At 44.2% G+C, this 22,284-nt stretch overlaps 1 protein-coding gene across 7 annotated transcripts in view; it reads left to right on the top strand.

Moving 5' to 3' along the window:
• Window positions 1-19,121, top strand: part of LOC108143469 (neural cell adhesion molecule 2) — a 58,121-nt gene extending 39,000 nt beyond the window's left edge. For 3 of the 7 annotated variants that reach the window (XM_041707314.1, XM_041707311.1, XM_041707312.1), the window contains 17 exons: window positions 767-972; window positions 2,888-3,001; window positions 3,649-3,858; window positions 3,940-4,091; window positions 5,072-5,216; window positions 6,176-6,306; window positions 6,867-7,026; window positions 7,456-7,670; window positions 8,041-8,122; window positions 9,123-9,282; window positions 9,601-9,737; window positions 10,020-10,193; window positions 11,394-11,840; window positions 11,931-12,193; window positions 13,741-13,890; window positions 16,135-16,512; window positions 18,102-19,121. In XM_041707314.1, coding sequence (XP_041563248.1) covers window positions 767-972; window positions 2,888-3,001; window positions 3,649-3,858; window positions 3,940-4,091; window positions 5,072-5,216; window positions 6,176-6,306; window positions 6,867-7,026; window positions 7,456-7,670; window positions 8,041-8,122; window positions 9,123-9,282; window positions 9,601-9,737; window positions 10,020-10,193; window positions 11,394-11,840; window positions 11,931-12,193; window positions 13,741-13,890; window positions 16,135-16,512; window positions 18,102-18,212 — 3,235 coding nt within the window. In that variant the 3' untranslated portion in view covers window positions 18,213-19,121. Of the gene's footprint in view, window positions 1-766; window positions 973-2,887; window positions 3,002-3,648; window positions 3,859-3,939; window positions 4,092-5,071; window positions 5,217-6,175; window positions 6,307-6,866; window positions 7,027-7,455; window positions 7,671-8,040; window positions 8,123-9,122; window positions 9,283-9,600; window positions 9,738-10,019; window positions 10,194-11,393; window positions 11,841-11,930; window positions 12,194-13,740; window positions 16,094-16,134; window positions 16,513-18,101 lie in introns of those variants that run through there. The other 4 variants (XM_041707313.1, XM_041707317.1, XM_041707315.1 and 1 more) reach the window with 4 other exon arrangements.
• The last annotated feature ends 3,163 nt before the right edge of the window (window positions 19,122-22,284 follow it).

Below are 22,284 nucleotides of genomic sequence, written 5' to 3'. Positions count from 1 at the left end.
TGCCGAGAGGAGAGCTTTAAACTCAATTAACTTCGCCACTCTGCTAAATGTTGACCTAAATCAGGCACCACCTTCTCCGCTCTTCGCGGGCAAACTGGCTCGAAACTTTTTAAAACCAACTCGGCCAAATGCGCCGAGTTGGAGAGGCAGAACAGACACTTTAAGACCATTGATTGACCAGCAAAATGAGCTCGTTACGCCCCGTATCGTCAGAATGGAATAATCAATAATCGACATTTTCGAGCGAAAACAATAAATTACAGCAAAGTGGGCGTGGCCGGGTGTGTATTATTAATTCATTGCTGAACCCAATTACGCTGTTGGCGATAATAAAAAACTTTCAACATGGCGTGAGAAAGTAATGGGAGTAGGGCTACTTTTGTTTTCCTTTGGCTCGGGTTGATACACAGAAATTCATTTAATATCCTTCTCATTAAGGCACTGAGAGAAAAACGGAAAGAGGCGATTTGGCTCAGCAATTCTCTTAAAAATTAACTTTAAAGGGCTAATAGTAGAATACTTGCCTTGACATTCACAGCTTTAATTATTAATAAGGCTGTAAGTGTAAAACAATGCAATTTAAATAAAGTTGCCTAAGAGTAGGCAACAACTGGTAGAAAAGTTGTGTTTCGAATCAGACTTCTGAATAAAAAATAAATTGCATACTTTTAGCCCCTTCTATAAATTATTAGTTGTATTCTTTTGAAGAACTTGCTATATTTTCCCAGTGCACGTCTTGACTTTTCGTTTGTTTTCCCCATTTCAGTGTGGACACACGCGACTCCAACTTCGCCCAGGGCACGCACTGGTCGGATGAGACCTATCGGGAGCGACTCTCCTTCCACGTGGAAGGACGTGCCGGCACGCTGACCATCAAGTCAACCACGGAGGACGACACGGGCGAGTATCGCTGCCGCGTCGACTTCCAGAAGAGTCCGACGCGCAACTCCAAAGTGAATTTAACTGTCATAAGTAAGTATTGCTCCACTCGCCGCTCTCCTTTGCTGTTTGCCCACAGCGTGCGGAGCAGCATAATTGAGCAGCTAATTTGTGCAGCGACATATCCTGGCCGTATCTTGGTCTTGGTCCTGACTCCATCTCCATCTCCATTCTGCTCTGGCCTGGCCTGGCCAACCACGGCACTCAGCTCTTGGACAAACACATTAGTTACAGAATAAGACGCCAACTATATGTTCGGGTTGCCAACTTTTCCCTTATTTTTAGCCACTGCCTCCCTTCAGCAGCTCGGTACTTGGCAAACAGATTTTAAAGTGCCAACTTGGCGAGAAGTTTAAACGTGGCTGGTTAAAGCTGCTCGAGGAGAAATGGGAAAAGTGAGGCAAGGGGAAGAGATGAGTGCAGGGAGCAAGCTCTGAATTGAATTCCTTGCCATTTAAATGGATTTCAGCTTGGAATTGGGCAAGAGTATGCGACGGAAATGCTGAATTTACGCGAAAGGAGCAGTCTGCTTAATACAATTTTTTTCTAAAAAAAATAATTAAATCCTTTAAGACCTTTTTAGTATAACAAATAATTAACATTCTTGAATGTGAAAAACTACTCAAGACATAGGATGTTTAGTATAATTAAATCTTAAAACACATTTAATTATTTATTAGGTTTATGTTTTGGGGAAAGGCTTAAATATAATATTTTAGGCATAAGAAGTATTTGGTAATATGTATATATATATTAACGTAAAACAAATTTCAACAAAGGAGTTTATTGAAATTTTAAATTCCAATTTGTTTATTTGGTAACAAGCTAAAGGTATAAAGGCTTTATAATTCCATTAAATGAGAATTTTATTGCAACGTGTTAGTACATCCCAGGAGCAAGCTAACATTTTTATTCTTTTTCTGATAGTAATAGGAAAAAATTATGCAAACGGAACCGTTCTGCTTTCTTGAAAAACATCCAGACTAGAACGGGATTATCCAGGAGTAGAAGCGTATTCCATCTTCCGCTTTTCCCCATTTCCAGCTGCAATTTGGCGCTTGTTTTTCTGCCCCTTTTCATGGGGAATGAGGAGGATACCTGCGCATTGAGGCGGCCACAGTTTGCAATTTACCATTAAAATTTATATGCGTTTCCAAAGGCGTTTGGCTGAAATATATGGCCGGCAGAGTTGGCCTGGCCGAATATTGTTGGTAAATAGTTGCTGCCGACGTCGCTGCTGGCGCATGGAGCACAGAGGGCGGGCGGCAAGGGGCGTGGCCGTGTTTTACAAACTTCTTGAGCATGTTCAACATGCTGCTGTGTGTGCGTGTGTTTGTCTGTGACATGTGAAGCGTAAAACCAAGGCAGGATTTAGAACTTTGTTCGTCGGTTGGCAAAATCTAAAAAGGAAAAAGAACGGAGGGTTAAACTTTAAAGAAGATATTAGATTAAAAGTTGCCCCAGTCCGGGGGGTGGACAGTTTGGACAGTTTCCTACGCGGAAGGGGCCGAAAATTCCAAGGACTTGATCAGACCAAGCAAATTTGCCAGCAAAGCGATGATAATCGGGTTGGGGTCCGGCTCAAAATAGTTGGCCAAGTGGCCACCCACATAACCGAAAATAATAAGGAGAGAGAGCCCGTTAAAGAGACCAGTGTAGAGCAGTCAAAACAATGAGAGGCGGAAAAGCAGGGTAGAAAATGAAAATTCACTAGAAACTCTTCGCTAAACTTTGACTGCACCTGTTCGAGCATTTCTTTTCTCCCTCCCTTTTTTTTTTTTGAACTTCCCAATTGGCAACAGCTTAACAAGCTCTTTAAAGCCCTGTCAGCCAGGCTTTTAAGGAACTCGCTGGTCAAGTACTAAGTTGACAGCCCAACGAGACTTTCGGAATCAAAATGTGAATTGGCGGTCTTTATCATCACAATTCAATACGTTTCTGTTTGCAGTTCCGCCCGAATCAGTGATTATATTGGACAGCAAGGGAGTCACCATCGAGGATCACACCCTGGGTCCCTACAACGAGGGCTCCGGCATCAACATCACGTGCGTGGCCATCGGCGGTAAGTCCTTATTCAGCCCACTGTTGTGTGGGCAAAAGTGTTGACGCTGCCGCTTGTGTCTGACAATTAAAAGTGATGAGCGTGAAAATGCAGGCGAAAGATTTTCACATTTTATTTAATTTCCACCCGGCTGTCGACTGCATGAACACGGACTCGAAATGGAGCTCTAGCTGCTAACGAAACGAAACCAAACCAAACCAAACCAGAGCAGGGAAGACCAGACCAACGTGCAGACACAATCGAGGAGCTTGGGCGCACACACAATGCCCACACAAATTGCATTGAGAGCACTTGAAAATTGCTAAAAGCCAAACAAGACAACAAATGAAACAGCGAAAGGCACTTGTACACACACACCGCAGCCCCACACCCACCGCTGCCATGCCAATATACACCCCAATATATAGTATACGTATACCCTCAGAAAGACACTCATCCACTCCTTGCACTTGTGAGCACATAAACAAACAGAAGACCGGCTAAAATGCTGCCAGCTAAACGCAGAGACAACTCCAAGTCTAAGCCTTACGGCAAACATATCAGTTGCACACACCACACACACACACTTAGTACACACAGTGCTCATCCCCCCATTTTGCTACAGCAATTGCGATAATTCTTTTTCTTTCTGGGCACTCCGCTTGCAGGTCGTCCGCAGCCGAGGGTCACCTGGCTGCATGGGAACACCGTCTACAAGGACGCCAGTGTGGGCCAAGCCCTGTCGGAGCGGCGGGTGGGCAATGTGCTGTCCCTGCAGCGACTGGAGCGCCGCAATCTCCACATGCAGCTAACGTGCCGGGCGGAGAACAATAATTTGACAACGCCAATTATCAGCAGCGTCGTCCTCGACATGAACCGTGAGTTCCACCCCGAGAATCCCCCCTCTTCTGCCAGCCACCCCCACCAGCCTAACTAATTAAATTCTATCGCTTGCACAGTGCGCCCCTTGATTGTGAAGCTGCAGGGGGAGAATCGACCACTGTCGGCGGGGAATTCTTATCAGCTCAGCTGCGTTGTCATCGGAGCACGTCCAGCGCCGACGATTACCTGGTGGAAGGGCAGTACCCCCATGAAGAATACTCATGAGATTGTAAGTGGAAGCGAAGGGCAGCCGAACAAAGACCGACTAGCGGGGGTCCTGTAAATGATTGTTTGGCAATGGCCAAGATAAAATTACAATCGAAGTTCCCTTCTTTCGGCTTTCCTGATTGGAGTTCTCAGTGTGTCGAATCATGCAAGCGCTTTAAGAACTTTACGGGTTTAATTGGTCCAACCGCCATTTTCCATCCTTTTGTTTGAAGACCTAAGTTGTAAGGGATTGTGAAGTCATTCTCTATCAGTAAAAAAAAAAAATTCAATTTATTTAAGAAAATGTACTGAGGTTGCCACAGAAATCACTTGTGTTTAGAAGCTAGTTTTAAATGTGCGCAAGAGTAACCAACAAAATAATTAAAGCGTAAAAGCACGTTCGCACAATTTTTTTTGTTTTTAAAACAGTGAGAAAAAAACTCTTAATTTATTTAAGAAAATGTACTGGGGGTGCCACAGAAATCACATGTGTTTTGTAACTAGTTATAAAAATGAGAAAAAGTATGAAAAAAAAATAATTTATTGCATACTTTTAGAAACCATTTAAAGTGATTACAAAACTCCTGCATTTAAAAACATATTTGCATAATTAAAACAAATCATAAGTTATACATTTAAAAATTGAAAACACTCAAAATCAAATGCTTGCTTTTTGTCGTTTGACAATGTCGTCGGATCCACCCGACTGCTACCCTGTGCAAAATGTTTGTAAACATGCAAATTTGAAATGCCTGTCATCCTTGTTAATGGCTGCCCCAGAGTACAATTTCCACCCCCCGCCGAGGCCGTACACATGCTTTGTGGTAATTGAAGTTGCTCGAACGGCAGTCACGTAGCGAGGGCCTCAATTAAAAGCACCCCCCATATCTGGGCCGAAGGACGTGCCAACCCTTTTCTGTTTCCGTTTTCGTTTCCGTTTCCTTTGTCTTGTCTTGACTGCCCGCCCGCTAACTGTTTGTCCCGTTCCCCGTTGTTGTTTAGGCGAATCCGGATGGGAACATGACCACCTCGGTGCTGACGTTCACGCCCACCATCGACGACCGCGGCAAGTTCCTGTCCTGCCGGGCCGAGCAGAGCATGATACCCGAGTCCGGGATGGAGGACGGCTGGAAGCTGGACATCTATCGTAAGTTGGGTTGGGCTAAATGGCCTGCTTAATATTTAATTCGGCTGCCCAAAGTTTTTAATGAAAGCGAAAGCACAAAGTCGGCGAGCGGCTTTAAAAACTGTGTAAGAAATCGCTGCACTGCGGCTCCATATTTTTCTTCGATACCCCTCACCTCTGGGCTGCACAAGTTTTGGCAAATTAATTTCCAGCGGCGGCCGGTGAAAGTTTGGCACAAAACTTGCGAAACTTTTTAACCCGCCACAAGCACCGCAAGCAGCGCCGCCATCGCCGCCTGCAAAGTCATCCATACGCTCCTTCAGTTTTCGACCTGTTTGCACAAAATTTAAATGGCAAAGCCACCGCCAACCGTGGCGCAAAAAAAAGGAGAACCTCTTCCTGTTTGCCTTGGGAGTGCGGTGTGGTTGCTTACCTTTTAACTTTTCCTCCTTTTGTTCCGCCTTTTTTGTTCCACCCGGCCCGATTCGATTGAAATATCTGGTCCGGAGCCTGGTGGCGGGTTCACTGTTTGCCCAATTTGATAGATTGCTTAATAAGCTTAATTGATTCGCATTCGCGATCCAATTTTGAATTAATCAAGTTAAAATGCTGCTCAGTTAGCCCGCCGCGAACGCAGTAGCAAAACAACATTTCAAAGGCCTAATTGCCAAGCTGGCCAACAGAAAAAAGCATAATAATAAACAAACAGGAAAAATAAAGTAAAAGTAAGTGGAAGGGAAGGGAAGGGGAGCCGAACATTTGAACAACTTAAATTGGCTAATTTGTGCGGCTTACACAGTAATTACACCTTTGCCCCACGCTTCTGGCGTGTTATTTGCTTGCCAGCTTTATTATTTGTCTGGGCAGGCGATTTAAAGTAATTAGCTTCCCCGATGCCATGGCAGCTAAGTCTGTTTTTCCCTTTTTGACGACTCCTCTAACGACTTCTATATCCAATTTGACGGCCTTTTCATCCGCAGACATACCGGTGGTGAGTCTGGAGCTGGGAACCAATTCGCTCAACTCCACGCTGCGCGAGGGCATCGACGTCTTCTTCGAGTGCAACATCAAATCGAATCCGTGGATATACAAAGTTAGCTGGCGGCACAATGTAAGTGACAGACAGATGCCGGTTTACACGCAAGATTAGTTGCCGCTTCGAATGGCACATTTAACACCCCGCTGCCTTTACAAACTGGCGGCTAATTTATTGTGACTTGGGGCTTGGGACTTAACAGGAATATGCATATTATTATTATTATTATTATTATTTTCATTATATGGCGCACATATATTAGCCCCAGGCGCTTTGGATCGAGATGGAGCGCATAATTGTTGCATATTTTAGGGCTGCCAAAGGGCAAAGAATGGAATACTCTACTCTGGCACCATTTATTATTGAATTACCGGGCTGTGGGAGAGCACTTAACAATTTATGCAGCCCGGGCCTAATTTATGCAGCCACCGGGCCTTCAATCAGCCGTTCATACGCCTCCCTGCCTGCGGGGCGTATGCGCAATGTAACGCAACATAAAAGTGTTATTAGCTTTGAGAAATGAAATTTATTTCAATTTAGCAGTTATCGGTAAATTGAATTCGATGCAATAAATTATTTGGGGGGCGTACTCTGGAATTTTCAATTTGCGTTTCACTTTCTGCTTTCGATTTCAGGGTGAGATCCTGTCCAACAATCCCGCCGAAGGCATTGCGGTGTCCAACCAGAGTCTGGTGCTCCAGAATGCCAGCCGGGCGAGGAGCGGCATCTACACCTGTGTGGGCAGCAATCGAGAGGGCGACGGCGAGAGTAATCCCGTCCAGCTGGACATCCGATGTGAGTAATTCCTTGTCCACAGCCTCAGCCTCAGCCTCAGTCTCAGTCTCAGTCTCAGTGTGTGTTAATTTACATAACAGCTTAATTAAAACGAATTGGATCTTTCGATTGCAATTTGTAACTAACACGTTACACAATGCAATTACAGCAGGACTCAACAGTCTCTGTGTGCGACTTATCCAGAGACCAGAGACAAATTGAATTTTTCCCGTAAATCAGACAAATAAATCAATTAAGCAGCAACAATGCAACCGCAAGTGAAAAGCCAGCATTCTCTTTAAATATTTAATTTGGCAAATGTGCTGGACTTTCTCGTTGTCTAAAAAGTTCACATTGAAGCTCGAGTTCGGGCAGTGTTTTTCTTTAATTATGCAGATGTTCTGGCCACTCGATTCAATTCAATTCAATTCAATTTAATGCTTCTTGCAGTTGCACCCGTATGCCGACCTCGACAACGAATCTCCTACAGCTCGGGCCGGCATGAGACCGTCAAGGTGGCCTGTGAAATCGATGCCAATCCCGCGGAGGCCACCTACGTCTGGAAATTCAATGCAACTCAGGGCGAAACAGTCGACATACCAGCCTCGCAGGTGGCCGTTGACAGGGGCCGCAGTATTGCCCACTACACGCCCATGACGGAGAATGTAAGTACTCCACCCTAGATCCCGCTACCATTCCCGCATCCATTCCCATTCCCATTCCGATGCCGATGCCGATTCGCATGCTCCTCCTGGAGGTCATATAAATCAGTCCATGGCACGCCCTTGAGGGGCCAGCACATAATTTTCCAAACGAGTTGCGGTTTTGAATTTTCAATTAAGGTCGGAAAGGTGTGTTGCCAACGGCGTCGCCATTGCCGCAGTGCATGCATAAATTAAGCCAACGAAATGCATTGTCACTCAACCCGGTCCCTTATCCCAGCTCCACCCGTACCACCTGTACCATCTGCACCCCTATACAACCCTATTCACCCACTCATTCGCCCTGTTTGCGACTCCTTCTTTGCATTGCCAGGACTACGGAACGCTACTCTGCTGGGCCACCAACGAAATTGGCGATCAAAGTGAACCCTGCGTGTACACAATAGTCCCGGCAGGTGAGTAGCAGTGGGGCTAGTGGAAGTGGGAGCGGGCGATTCACCTGTCAGTGGGGCTATGTGGGACTATATGGAGCCGTTGCCTGGCGGTTTCGCTTGCCGGCAGCATTGGCTTCATTCCAAGCCTGCAGGGCATGTGGTTTTTATTCTGGCCCAGGCGGGGTTGTGCTTTAAATAATACCTACCAGTAGGCAATATATGTATTTATATTGTATATATAACAATGTTAGTAACATATAGGTTTGTTTACTATAATTAACAGTGAAGTATTCAAAATTCGAGCTTAAGAAATAATTAGTGTAATATATATTTCGCTTATTGTTTATCTTCCCTATAAATTTGTCAATATGTATTATATGTATATGTATTTGTGTACTTAAAATTCTGGCTTAAGAATTATTTATTAAAACAAATATATATAAATTATCTTATTGTTTATATGTCAATGCTTAGAAATAGATTTCATTAATCCTGAAAAGTAATTTATATATATATATATATATATATATATATATTAATTGTTTAATTGTTAAAATATAAACTTTTAATTAAGACACGGTTTGTCTTTTTATGGTAAAAGTTATATAGTAATTTATAAAAATTGGATGAGATCTCCTAGCATACCTCCAAAAAACTAGTACAAGTATATATCAGAGAAATATCATTCAAAATAATTTCCATCTACACGGTATCTGAGGCTCCATCAGCTTAATTTCTGTCCGTGGGAAAGCGCTTGGCTGTGAGCGGTTTTTGTTTATGTTTTGTTTTCGGGTTTGGCTAAAGTCCCGCTGCGCTGATTTGTCGATGACTTTGGGACCTCGGCGATTTGCTTTCCTGGCTGCCAGATTAGTCAAACTTGCGCTGCGAGTTGGCTTATTGATTCTGAAGCTTTTCGACGAAATATGTAGATACTTTGGGGTCCGAGCAATTTGTTGCTTGATCTGCCTCTAAGCCCGAATAATAAATGTGCCTCTGTCTTTCTGGTGTTGCGTGCCCACAGGCGAGCCGGATCCGTTGCTGAACTGCACGGTGCTCAACCAGACGTCGACGGGCTTCCAAATCGAATGCATTGAAGGCTTCGACGGTGGTCTGCAGCAGGACTTTATAATGGAGGTTTACATGAATGGAACGACGCGCCATCCCAAAATTTCTAAATCAAAGTGAGTACGGACACGGAAACGGACTCGATGCCGGAGCAGGAAAAATCGGAATGGACACGAGGCAATCAGAATCACACGCCGTGTGACTTCTGCATTACAACGAGCCCAACGAGCCGTGGCATCGAACAGAACGCATTGCCATGTCCATGGCCATGGCCATGTCCATGTCCATGTCCATGTGAATATGCAGCCTGCAGCGGCTGCTGTTCCTTGTGCTCCTTCTGCGAAACCCATTTGTCCTGCTCTTTGCTCTGGTCTTTTTTGCGGTTTTCCCGTTCTTGATTTGGACATTCAAATATCGATTCAACTTCGTTACAGGCGACCGTACTTTGAGGTGAGCGGTCTGGTGCCGGGCATGGGCTACAATGTCTTCCTCATCGCCCACAACAGCAAGGGTCGTAGCAACGCCACCATTTTGCAGGTCTACACGCTGAAGGATCCGGAGAAGCAGACGGGTGAGTTTAATCACAGGGGAGGCACCAGAAACGAATCCGAGTGATGCGGGCAGTCCTGCTTCTCCTTCTCAATCTCCATCTTCTTCTCTCTGTGCGTTTGCAATTTCATGCATGTCCTGGCCAGAGTCCTGCTGCTCTGCCTATAAATTAATTGGCATAGGCTTGCATTTACAGCTTCTTCATTTGTCTTTTAATTTGCTTTAAGTTCTGCTAACATGATTGGTTTCCCCTCTGTGCTCTTTTTTTCTTTGCGCCTTATTTGAACCGCATGCTTTCTTTTAGTTACAATAACATTCACTAAGTCCTTCCAAGGACTTAGGCCGGCTGTCTATCCCAAGGCAAAAGCAAAAGTGACAGCCACCACGACCAGCGACTGCGTTTGCGAAGAGGATGAGTTTCTCAACTTGGGCAAGGCAGTTGGCCACGACGAGGGCCAAGACGTTGACCAGCAAGAAGGTAGCGGTGGACTCTCCTTTTCTATAATTTTCTATTAATTTACCTCGGTTGTAACACTGTTATTTGTAACACTGCCTTGTTTTCCAATGTTATAATTTAATATTTTAATTTAAGGCGAAATTTATAATTTCTAATTATTTTCTGTTCATTTATATTTTATGTAGCTTTAGTTGTTATTTACATGTTTACTTTTAAATATTTATTTAGCCTTTGTTTGGTTCCTAACACAATATTTTAGTTTTAATTTGATGTGACTAATTTTCAATTATTTCGGTTTGTAGCACCATCAGTTCACTTTAACAATTTCACCCCAACCAAGTCCGCATAAAGCAGCACAAATAAATCCGGATGCCAAATGGTTTTATTTTCCTGTTCCCTTTTTTTATGTTGGGTTACTAAACATTCCCGACATGCCGACAGCGACTGAGACCGAAATTAGCAACCCCAGCGGGGCAACGGGGCGGATTACAACTCGCAGATATGCACAAATACACGTACATATGCACTAACACACATGCAGCTCATTAAAGGGGCACTAAATTCAAGGCACGTGCGCCTGGAACTGCCACCGACAACAACAATATCACGAACAACAACATTAACAACCAAAGGACGAGGACTGGACCAAGAACGGGACGTAGTTAGCAGCTCATAAAACAATGCAGTCTCACAGAAAGAAGGAAAGGGAGTGGGCGTGTACACAGCGAAAAATGCCTGGCAATTTCAGTTCCATATTCTAAAATTTGTTCATTTATATAATTTTTAACAACAAAGGATCAAGCTACAATGCATTATTGTAAAAGATTTGCAATAATATTTATTGCAAGACTTTTCCACTTTAGCCCAAAAGAAGAATTCTATACAAATACAACAGCTTAAAAACTCATTTTAACTTACCGTGAGGACCAGAAAATGACCCTAATTATATAATATTCTAATGGCCCCGCCCGTAAAAATACAATATATATTAAAATCGTGTACTAAAATTCATTAAATATTCGGAATATTTTATATATGATTTACTAATGAGAACCATGCTGTCATAAGCAATACCCAAATTTGGACAACTTGTTAGTAAAGTTTTTCTCTGTGTAGAGAGAGGAATACGTAAATGCAAAAGGCACATGCTTATCCTCCAATCTTCGGTCTCTTTCCGGCTTCCCCTTTTTTTACATTCCACTCCATCCCGTTCTCTCGCAGACCTCTCGTTGGCCTATGCGCCCGTCATCGAGGACATCCGGCCATTCCTCGGCATTCTGGCCGGCGTCGTGGGCAGCGTGTTCCTGGTGGCCCTCATCATTGTGATTGTGGTGCGTGTGCGCGGCTCTTCGGGGCGCGATCGGAATAATTACTCGCATCCGGGCAGCGGCGTCGGCGGCGTGGGCGGCACCACCGGCAACGGCAGCGGGCTGGGTGGCGGCGTTGGCGGCGGCATGGGCGGAGTGGGCGGCACCACGGCCAACGGGAACGGCAGCCTGGGCCTGCTGGCCAGCAACAACAATGGCAGCCTGCTCATCGGCACCCTGGGCCACAATGGCGGGCAATCAGTGCAGGATATGCACCGCATCGGACGGGAGACGTGCCATGTGACGAGCAGCCTGGACAGCATCGACAAGAATCCGGACATCATACCGCAAGGTGGGTTGGGTGAGTTTCCACAGGTGGCCCCTCCGAGCTAATCCCTAATGCACCGCTCCCCCCCTTCCCTTTCGTTTCACACCCCAATACCATTCCCAGACGGACACGACCTGGTGGACGACGAGTGGACGACAAAGGGTCATGGACGCGCTTACGCCACGGCGGCAATGGCCGAGCAGAATGCCGTGATTACCTCCGGCACCTATGATCACCTGATGCCCACGTATGCGGTGGTGGACAAGAAGACAGGCCCGCCTCCCGGCCACGGTCCCTACATTCAGTATAACACGCTCATTCCCGTCAGCAAAATGGGCGCTTATGCCAATCAACAGCAACAGCAGCAGCAGCAGCCGCAACAGAAGGTGAGTTATGGACACCCTAATCCACTTCCTCGCACAGTGGCGGGCACTAAACCTTTAACAATATGCCGGAGATTCTGCCGCCAGGGTCTTAATTTACGACCCCCGGACAGGTGGTCAACCCCCATTGTTTCACTCACTGGCAGCCATCCACATATTCTGGACTAAGTGGTTTTTATAGCCAGTGGTTTGTTGCCTTAGCCTCACGGGATGATGATAAAGTAGTTGATGTAAATCAGTCGGAGGGAAGCCTCTTACAGTAAACTTATTTATACACTCTATTAGTAAGGAATTCATACCATTTATATAATAATGAGGGTACAGTATGAATTCCATAGCAAACCATTGTGTAGTGCCAACATTTAGTAAGAAAAACAATACAAATATAAGAGATATGCTAGGTAATTTGCAACTTTAAGTCGTTGAATCTGAAACTATCAAACTCTGTCATTGAGAAATTACAAAAATATTTCCAACTTACCAAGGGGAACGTTTCTTTGAAAAACTCCTGAAGGTCGCGAGTGGAACATACGAACACAACAATAGCTCAGATGGGAATAGAACAGCATCATCTGCAGTTGTAAGAGAAGCGAAGAAACCAACATAATTTGAAAATCATTTAAGTAGAAATTTCTCTGTGCCAGCCACGCCCATTCCGGAGGAGAAGTTAGGGCCAGTAAGCGGCAATCGAGAGCCGAGAAACGAGAACCGAGAACTGAGAATTGAGAACTGAGAACCGAGGGCAGCCGCAGCAGCTGCAGCAATATAAATTTTCCATTTGCGAATTTAATAAAAATAAGTTGCAGGCGAACCCATCGCGAGGCAAGTCGAGTCGAGTCGAGACCGCTAAGGATGTGCGCATCCAGTTCCTATCCCCGCTGCTCTTGCTCCTGCTTGTTCTGCAGCTCCCAGCCAGCTCGAAATGCAATAAACGACCAAGTGTGTGCCTCGCCGAAGGAAGAGCGGAGTGGGAAATGGCTGTTAAGGGCAGGGCCAACAACAGCAGACACATTACAAACAGGCGCCGCATGTGGGCGGTGTCTGGCCTAAACAAACAGACCAACAGCAGACATAAAGCAGGCAGGAACGTCTCGCGAATGGTTGTAAATAACAGCTTTAACCTGCTCAGGCAATCAAAAACCTTAATAATGGCACCTTCTGCCCTTGTCGCTTAACATTCACCCTATCGCTTGCAGATGAAAAGGCTTAGCCAGACGAAATCTTTTTCCCAGAATCGTATACCTTTATTTGTTCTGAAAACACAATAGCACAGTGAAACACTGCATATTTTTCATCCGGAAAAACCATGTTAATACCATAACATATAATAAATAATCTATGAATTTCCAGAATTTTATTTAAAATTTTTTTTTACCTTAAAATCTAAATTGTAGTTTAAACTAAATTTTAATTGAAATAAATTAATAGCATAAATATCATATCGCGAGCTAGGCCCGAAAAACTCAAGTTTTGTTTTTAAGAAGTACAAATTTCTTACTTTTCCTTACTATATTTTAAATGCATTTTTTTTAAATTTATTTCCTCCTCAGACTGAGCTCAGCTATAGCGAACTGACCGCTCCCGCTATGGTGGGCGGTACGGTGAGCGTTCAGCGGATGGCCCCCTATTGCAGCGCGACCTTGGGACGGCCGGGCAGGCAGGCGGAACTTAAGCGGGCGGAGCCGAACATCTACTCGCAGGTAAATGTGATGATGGACGACGAGATTCTGGCCGATTTGCAGGCGGCCTCCACTTCCGGAAGAAGCTATGTGGCTGGGGCCGTGGTCGACAATGTGGGTGGCGCAGCCAATCTCTATGTTCAAGGCTATGCCACACGTGTTTAGCTTCAAATTGGAAAGATTGTTATGATTTTGTTATTTCCTTAGTTATTTATTGGTTGTTATAAATAAACTTAATTTATTTCACTCATTATCTTTGTGATTCAAACTAATAACATCCGCAGAAGCAGGGAAGACAGAAACAAATCATTATAACAATAAAGCTGCAAAAATTGATTATCACCCTGCCTCGACAAAGAACCGACCAAATCAATAGCCCGATGTCCGTAGCTCGTAGCCCATAAAAAAAATATGCTGTGCTTGCATTGAAAATATTTATCTTCCATCGGAAACCAGTTCTGAGTATTACACATACGCACCGTTGCACAAACAAATCGTGCTGCAAGCAAACAGAAAGCTGAAAACAGTTTACGCAAATCGGGTTTCCAGAGACGCAGACAGATATGAAATAATGACCAAGGCATACCCTCGCTGAAAGCCCAAGAAGAATCTGATGGGATTTGACAATGAAAATGAGTACCTAGAGAAGCTGAGCGCAGATTTGCAAAGAATCTGACTGGGAAAGGTATGAACATGATAGATGTGGGTGCAGAGAAAAGCGTTCCTTCTACTACCCATATCAGCAAAGCATTTTTCGAATTTGTCTGGCCATGGCAGACAAGTTATGTTCCGATTTTGTGGAACACTCCCATCGGGACTTTGTTCAAGTCGAGAGTCGTTCGCTTTGTTTATCCAACTGCCTTTCATTCCTGTTAATAATTGAAAGGACTTGAGTTATGACCAAGTGTAGGCGAATCGATATAGGTAGATTCAAGGCTGGACAGACAGCAAATGCACTTAAACACCACTCGTTCTATGGGGAACTCGGTAGATGGGAATACAGGACAAAAACAACAATTAATGCCGCCACACGAGCAAAGTCCTGGCAACCATTTCACCAAATGACATTGTTTGGCTGTGCTGTCATTTATCGAAAACTTTTACACGACATGCAGTTGGCTCTCGTAATGTTTTTTTTTCTAAAAGTAAAAATGCTGGCTATTAAATTCAGCATTTAGTTTCGCTTTTATTGTTTTGGTCACTATATTAATTTGATTTTGCATGACATTTTCTGTTGATTGGCAAAGTTTTTGTGTTATTTTGACAATAACCAAATAATTTCATCAAAATGTGATATGATAGCAACTTAAGCTCAATGTGTCTTTTATAATAGCATACGTGTTTCTTATTGTGAGCCAACCCATCAATTTTAATTTACATGGTGCTAAAAATTAATTTCATTAAAATCTCGTTGAGCCCATTAAGAAAACAACGTCGATATGCCTCGCCCTGGCACACACGTTAATTACGGAAATAAGCATATAAACATCCTGCACGCGCACATGCACAAATACACACACACGAAGCCACCTTATAGATACACGGGCCACCCACGGGCCAATTATTGTAGTAGTTCACCACATAGCAGCCGCTTGTATGCCATGGCAACCATGTTGGCTAAATAAACGCCGGGCGCGTTGTTAACTATCCTATCAGCAATAACACCACTCGGGGCGAGTGGCAGCGGTGAAACCACAGAGTCCGCGATGGCTGCAATATGCGTGGGCAACCACACCTACATATTAACCGACAAGCCACGGCACACTTCTCCAATATACTACAAAATTTAATTACACTTCGAACAATCAAAATTATTAGGTTGCCAAGATAAAAAGTATAAGAAGTACTAAGTACGATGGTTGTAATTTTTAATCCTTCTGCACCATAAATAATTGGCGCCCAACGAAGGGAAATAACTATTTGTCAATAGTATCCAATATAAATTAATGAAATAATAAGCTTTTTATTTAGTTACTGTGGATTCTGTTTTTTTGTTTGTAATATCTTAAAGATGTAGTTTAATATTCAAATTAAACAATTTCATTGGCGCCCAATAGGAGGCAAATGATTATTTATGTACATTGTTCCGCGGCGTAAATAATTTAAATGCAACATTATGGTCAACGTTTGCCATCGATCAATTACTTTTGTTTCAACCCTCCAACTCGCCATCCACAAAAGTCGTGACTAACTCGGAGCATATAAATCATCACATGACTAAAACCTCATTACCTACTCCTCTATCTCTACCTCTAACCGCCGCAGATCGATTTGGCACATCATCCCATGCCCATGTACTCGACGAGCCCGATGTTTGGCACGAACAGCACCATCACCGGAGTCACCATGTCGCATCCATCACAATTGGCCACCTTCTCGCCGACGCCGCCGCCGCCCATCTTCACCCACAGCATGGTGACCACCGGCGATGGCCTCCTGCAGCCGGTGACGTGCATGGGCCTGGTGGCAACATCTTCGGCAGCTTCGTCGGGTCCGGGTCCGTGTCAGGGTGCACTGCCCCCACAGCAGCATCAGCAGCATCAGCAGCAGCAGCAGCAGCAGCAACAGCAGCAGCTGACAGCGACCAATGGCGGAAACGGAAGCATTGTCGGCATGGGCATGAGCCTTTATGGCAGCGATGTGGTAAGTGTCAGTTTGATGTACTCCCCAATTCCTGGACGCTCCTGCTGCTCCCTGTTGATAGCGAGCGAACCGGTCGTCAAGGCAACTCGCCTAATGTCCAAAACGTTGAAAGCATCAATATGCAAAGTGGATTTTGGGGCAAGGATTTTTGGCAGTGCTGCAGGGAAGGCGAGGCGGCAGCAGGAAACATTTATCTTGGGCCCCCCCGACCACCCCCATTACGGGGGCATCTTTTGTGCCCAATTTTGTTTTCGTTTTTCCCTTATAAATGGTAGCCGCTGGGGCGGAAAATGGATTTTTGCGGTTGGGCTGATAACTGCTCAAGTGATTGCAGTCGCCGAAAGGGTATTCAAATGTTGAAAATTAAGAGCGGAAGCAGCTCGAGCTCAGATATTTAACGCCGCAAGAGAATAGTCCTAAACAACTTATTTTTGGGCTTGGAAAGCTCCCCTTTTGTTGCGTTCCCTTTCACAGTTTCCCCAACATTACCCTGCTTTCAATCGATTAGGCCATCCAGTGCGTCATCGATCAACAGATGACTCAAAGTCGAACCCATTCTCGTGACAGTGCAATTTTCTGGTAATCCATAACCTTTGATCCCACTGCAGACGGACAACTTTAAACTCAGTTGGAGAGGGTCGATATTGCCGGCATTCTCAATGGGTTTCGAGCGGTAAATGACCTCTGAATGTGCCGCAGGATAATAAAAAAAAAACGCTCGCTGCTAGCTGTCTCGCTTACTCCGTTTGTACCAGTCATTGTCTCTGTCGGCTGCCTTATAAATACGCCATTATGTATACTCCCAACGCAGCGCATTGCGTTCGTCCTGGTGGCCCTTCGCCTAGTCGAGGTCCAAAAGGACATCAGGCCGACAGGCTGCGGCCATTGCATTGTCCCCGGCTGATGTTCGTTCCACAAAAAGAATTACGTTTTTACAACAATTTCATGCCAAAAGGACACTGCGGTGTGGCAACTTTTGACTCTAATGATTGCAATTATTATGACCCAAATAAGAAGAAGAAAGCCAGGAGCACAAAAAAACCAAAAAAAAAAAAAAAAAACAATAAAGGAGAAGAACAACATCATCATCAACAGCAGGGACTGAGTTCACAATGTTTTATTCCTCCGCTGCCTTCGCTGCCACTTTTTGTGTTGCCTTTTCTTGAGCTGCTCCTTTTGTTTGTCACTGATGTGGTCCTTGTTTTTCCCGCCCGTCTCCCAAAGGCGGCCCAAACTGACATTGTTGGCCGTGTTTGGCCCAAGGGAGTTGGCCAAAACATAGCAAATGGCTGCGAGACTTGTTGGTCTCTTACTTTCGTTTTTGTCTTGCCTCGGCTGCCACTCTGCCAAAACCAAATATTACGCATACGCAGCGTTTTTGCTGGTACCATTTTCTGGCCAGGGTGGCGGGAAAGTTGAATTTGTAATAGCAGCGAGTACTCAAATAATGTGCGGCTCATTAATTTTAAAGCAGCGCTATTTAGTGCCCTTTGCCCCTAAGCTGTCTGCGGTAATTCCCATTGCTGAGCAAGGTTTTCTCTTATTTTCATCTCGTCTCTTCCCTATTTTTGTCTCCAATTCCTTTTCAGGGCAAGCCACAGCTGCTGAAGACCGTGCCAGAAGAGCTGCACCATCAGCTGAATGGCGAGGATGTTTTGATCGCCCAGGATCGCAATCTCGGATCCGGTACTCGCTTCTGACGCTAAGCTCTCGGCCGGCATGAGCAACTAATCTGAAGTCGAAGGCAAACAGGAAATGCAAATCAAAAGAAGGAACTATGGAAAACTACAGAAAAATCGGGGAATAATTGGTAAACAAATTGACTATAAGTTGTATGTGATGAGCCAGCAGAAAGTAGTGGAGTTGATTTTAAAGCAGTGAAGCAGAGTTCACGCTCTTTAAGCAAAGCGAAGAACATAACACGACGATACTGAATGGAGGGCAAACCCTGTAAAAAGATAACAATAAACTGTGCATGTAAATTGTTCGAAGCGAAAGTGAAGCTCAAGCATTGGAATCCACTAGGCCTAAGAAGACATGTAAATTACGGAATACAATTAACACTTATAGCTATAATTACCACTAACATTAAATCGAAAACACTGAATTGTTAATATATTTTTAAAAAAACAGCTTTAAGCGCCAAAAGAGATACATTAACTTTTAGCTAAGTGACGAATTCATAATTGTTGTTGACCTTAGTTTGAGAAACCTAGCTCCCATTACCATTTACCATTTAGCTTGTAACTTAGGCGTAACTAAGGCATTTACAACATCTAAATCAAATTCATCTAGCTGTAAGCTCCCACTTAGCATAGTTCAAATTGTAATTAAACAAGATCATAAAGAATTTAATGAAACACTAACGCTAAGGTAACTAACTAACGAACGATTAATAAACGACTCAAATTAGCAAATCCAGTTTGCATTTTATACGTAACGAACTGCGAAAGATGAAAATCCAAAGATTCGGTTTGCCCAACAAGCACGAGAATCCCTGGGAAAGTCAGACCTAGTAATAAGGAGGAATGCATTAAATTAATACAAATAAAAGGCTAAGCAACTGCATGTAAAATATTTAACTGAGTACTAGGCTAAAGTTAATAAATTAAATTTAATAAAATGTATAAAAACCAGGTAGAGCTACTCGATTGATTGGGGCAGGCATGTTTAGAATGGGCAACATGTAGAATGTTCCCCCTGGAGGATCATCGACCCGGACACCACTCGGTTTCACCTTTTTGGGCAGTAACTGGAGCAAACATTAGCAGGCCCATCGACAAGTCAAATGTTGCAGCAAACGGGTGTTTACAAACACAGGGGCGTGGCACCTGGGCGGCGTGTCCTGTGTGCTGGGGCCAGCCTTCTAGCAAATGGCAAATATTGACGGGCCGCGTGAGCAAACAAAGCGGCACAAGCGGAAGTCAAGCTGAGCGACACAACCGCAGAGGAACAATAACAAAAACAGGCGACAATCTGCATTGAGTACAGCGACAACAACAGCAGCAGCAACAGCAGCAACAGCAACATCAACTAACTGAAGCAGCAACATGGCCGATACAGCGCTCAAAAATTGTCAGGCCATGTAAATTTTGTATGCGAAAGCACTTAACACCGTTTTCGCTTAAGCAACGCAAACAGCGTGCAAGTCGAGGAACCCAGCGAACTGAGTTAGATCATAGTCGCCAGCATTTATGAAGGGCCTACACGAAAGGCCCTTTGCAAATTATGCAAATTTTGGCCGCATCGTCGCCGCCGTCGATGACTTGTAAATTTTGGGCATCCAGGTTCCTGTTTAGATTTCAAGATATGTGCCATACGGTAAGCTGAGCAAAAGCACCCATACACAAACACGCACCCGTATGTGCAGATCAAATATTTGGGTAGGAGTAGGCTCGAAATTGGAGTGGACCGCATGTCAGGCCGCAAGACCGCAGAGAGAAGGCTGCCTGCAGCCATTAACCCACCGGATTGAAATCAATTAATCAATATACACCACATAAATTATAAATTAAACGCCTGTTTATGCTCATTTCGGAGCAAAGTCATTTCTAGCTCATCCCATCCACGAGAGGTCATCAATCAGGCGGCGGCAATAAAGCGGACTGAAATTCGTACTGCCGTTGACTGAAAAATGGCGTTCAATTCTTTTCTAACTCATAAATAAATATTAAAAATCAATTTCAATGCGATTTCCCCACCTGCGCAGTACAAAGAGAGAAATAAAGTCAACGTAAACGTAATATAAATAAAAGCAAATAACAATGCAGACGACATTGACAGGATGCTCGTTATTTTTTTTTTCATAAATGAAAAACAAGCAAAGGGAATCAAATATTGTTGAATTCAGTTCTAAGGAACTATTGTCAGAATCAAGTCATAAACTCTCTTTTCATTGTGATTTTATTAGCAGAACGTAGAAATTCTTGTTCAAATCTATCACATTTCCGTCTCTGCCATCCCAAAAGTCCATGTATATAGCAAGCAGTTTTTTTGTTTTGCCAAACCCTCTGATTTTTATTACCTAAATTAAAAGTTTGGGCACAAAGAGTTTTTTTACTGCTCTTTCGCGGCTTCGCGATGATGAATGATGAATCGTTTCGTCACAAAAGAATTCATGTATTTATGCGACATTTGCTTTTAATTGATTGTTGGAAATGACAAACGACTTTTGGTCTGCAACTCGCTTGATTTATGCCTCGACGAGCTAATAAAACTTTACTGCGAGTTGTGCGAAATTAAACGAAAATGCCCTGCAATTAAGCGAGTTCTTTTTGCGCTGCAGCCGAAGCTTGCGACACACTTAAGCCGCCATTAATGCCGAGTTGCACAGTGTTGTCTGTCACTGCAGTGGCCTGATTTATAAGCCAACACTTACATTGCAGCACAGCACAGCGACAGCGACAGCAGACAAGGATCCAGATCCGGACGAGGACGTGGATGGGCACTGACCACAGAAACATTTTCTTACCACTGATTTATTTACATTTAAGCAATTTCGTCGCCATCGTCGTGAACTTTCCAGACGGAAATTCGCAGCATTGCATCCGGAAATTGGCAACAAAAAGAAAGGGGTGCATTGTCCTACCCCTTTTGGTCCTTTTGGGTCCTTCACCACTCCCCTCACCATCCCGTTCGCCACCATGCGATTCTGCCCCCATTTACCATTCGCGAGGGCCAGAAAAGATTAATGCCGGCGCTTTTATTGTTTGGTCAGTCGCGTGACCATTTTGTACAATTTATATCGTAAATAAAAGTGACGAAGAAAATAAAGAAAATTCGTGATGAAAGTAAGCCCTATGAAAAGTTAAGTTTACCGGACTCCTTTGTTCAGGATTTTTAAATTCAAATACTGCTAACGAATTGATGGGCGGAAACTCAAGCCGAGTGTCGTATTGATTTGTTGGCCTAACAAATTTACCAACCATTCGCCATTGAGTTTGTGAAACAGCCACTAAGTCTTGGCCCATAATGCATAGCAAATCTAGGCAAATTTTGGGCCAACGGAAGGCGACACCTTTGCCACAAAAGACGCGGCGAAAGGGGAGGGAAGAGCAACGCATTTGAAGGTTAAATAAATTGCTGGATCCGAACATATGCCCCAGGACCATAAATATTTGGGATACGGATGCGGGCAAACAAAAAAGGGTTTATGCGGGGCGAGGGTGGCGGAGGCCATAGGCAGGAGTAACAAATGCGTGTATCCATTTACATAGAAAGTACCTACCTGGCGTCGCACATTTCCTGCCTTTCACCGGATCCAGCCGGATTCCCGCCTCCGGTTAATATGGCGGCGTCAAAACAACATTAAACACCGGGAACCAGCCACCGGAAGTGTGTATAAAATAACCCACGCACACACCCACACACACACGCGCCAACGTCGACACGCACTCTCGAACACTGTGCGTATACGCAATAAACATAAAAATTTTTGAACAACGACAAGACGAGCGGGAGAGTTCCCATGCCGTCGCTCTGATTTCCCTTCTGGACGTTCACCTTTCTTTATGCGATGGGCCCCCCAGAGGTTGCAAATTATTTTTTTAGTACTTTATTCAATGCGCATTAGGCGCACTCCCAGACTGTTTTCTTTTTTTTTTTTTGGCTTTCAAATTTCGGTCGTAAAATGAGCGAAAAGGTGCGTGAGCTCGGGTTGAATAACCAGATTTTGCTGTGTGCAGGCCAAACTACCAACTAATCCGGGCAAACACTTAATTTATGTTAAGTTTTTTACAACCCCGAGTGTCTGCAATGATTATAGAATGAAGT

The sequence above is a fragment of the Drosophila elegans genome, unplaced genomic scaffold (genome assembly GCF_018152505.1).
Source record: "Drosophila elegans isolate 14027-0461.03 unplaced genomic scaffold, ASM1815250v1 contig_183, whole genome shotgun sequence".
Taxonomy (NCBI): Eukaryota; Metazoa; Arthropoda; class Insecta; order Diptera; family Drosophilidae; genus Drosophila; species Drosophila elegans.
Note: the sequence above shows the minus strand (reverse complement) of the source record. Positions and strands in the feature narration are given on the sequence as shown.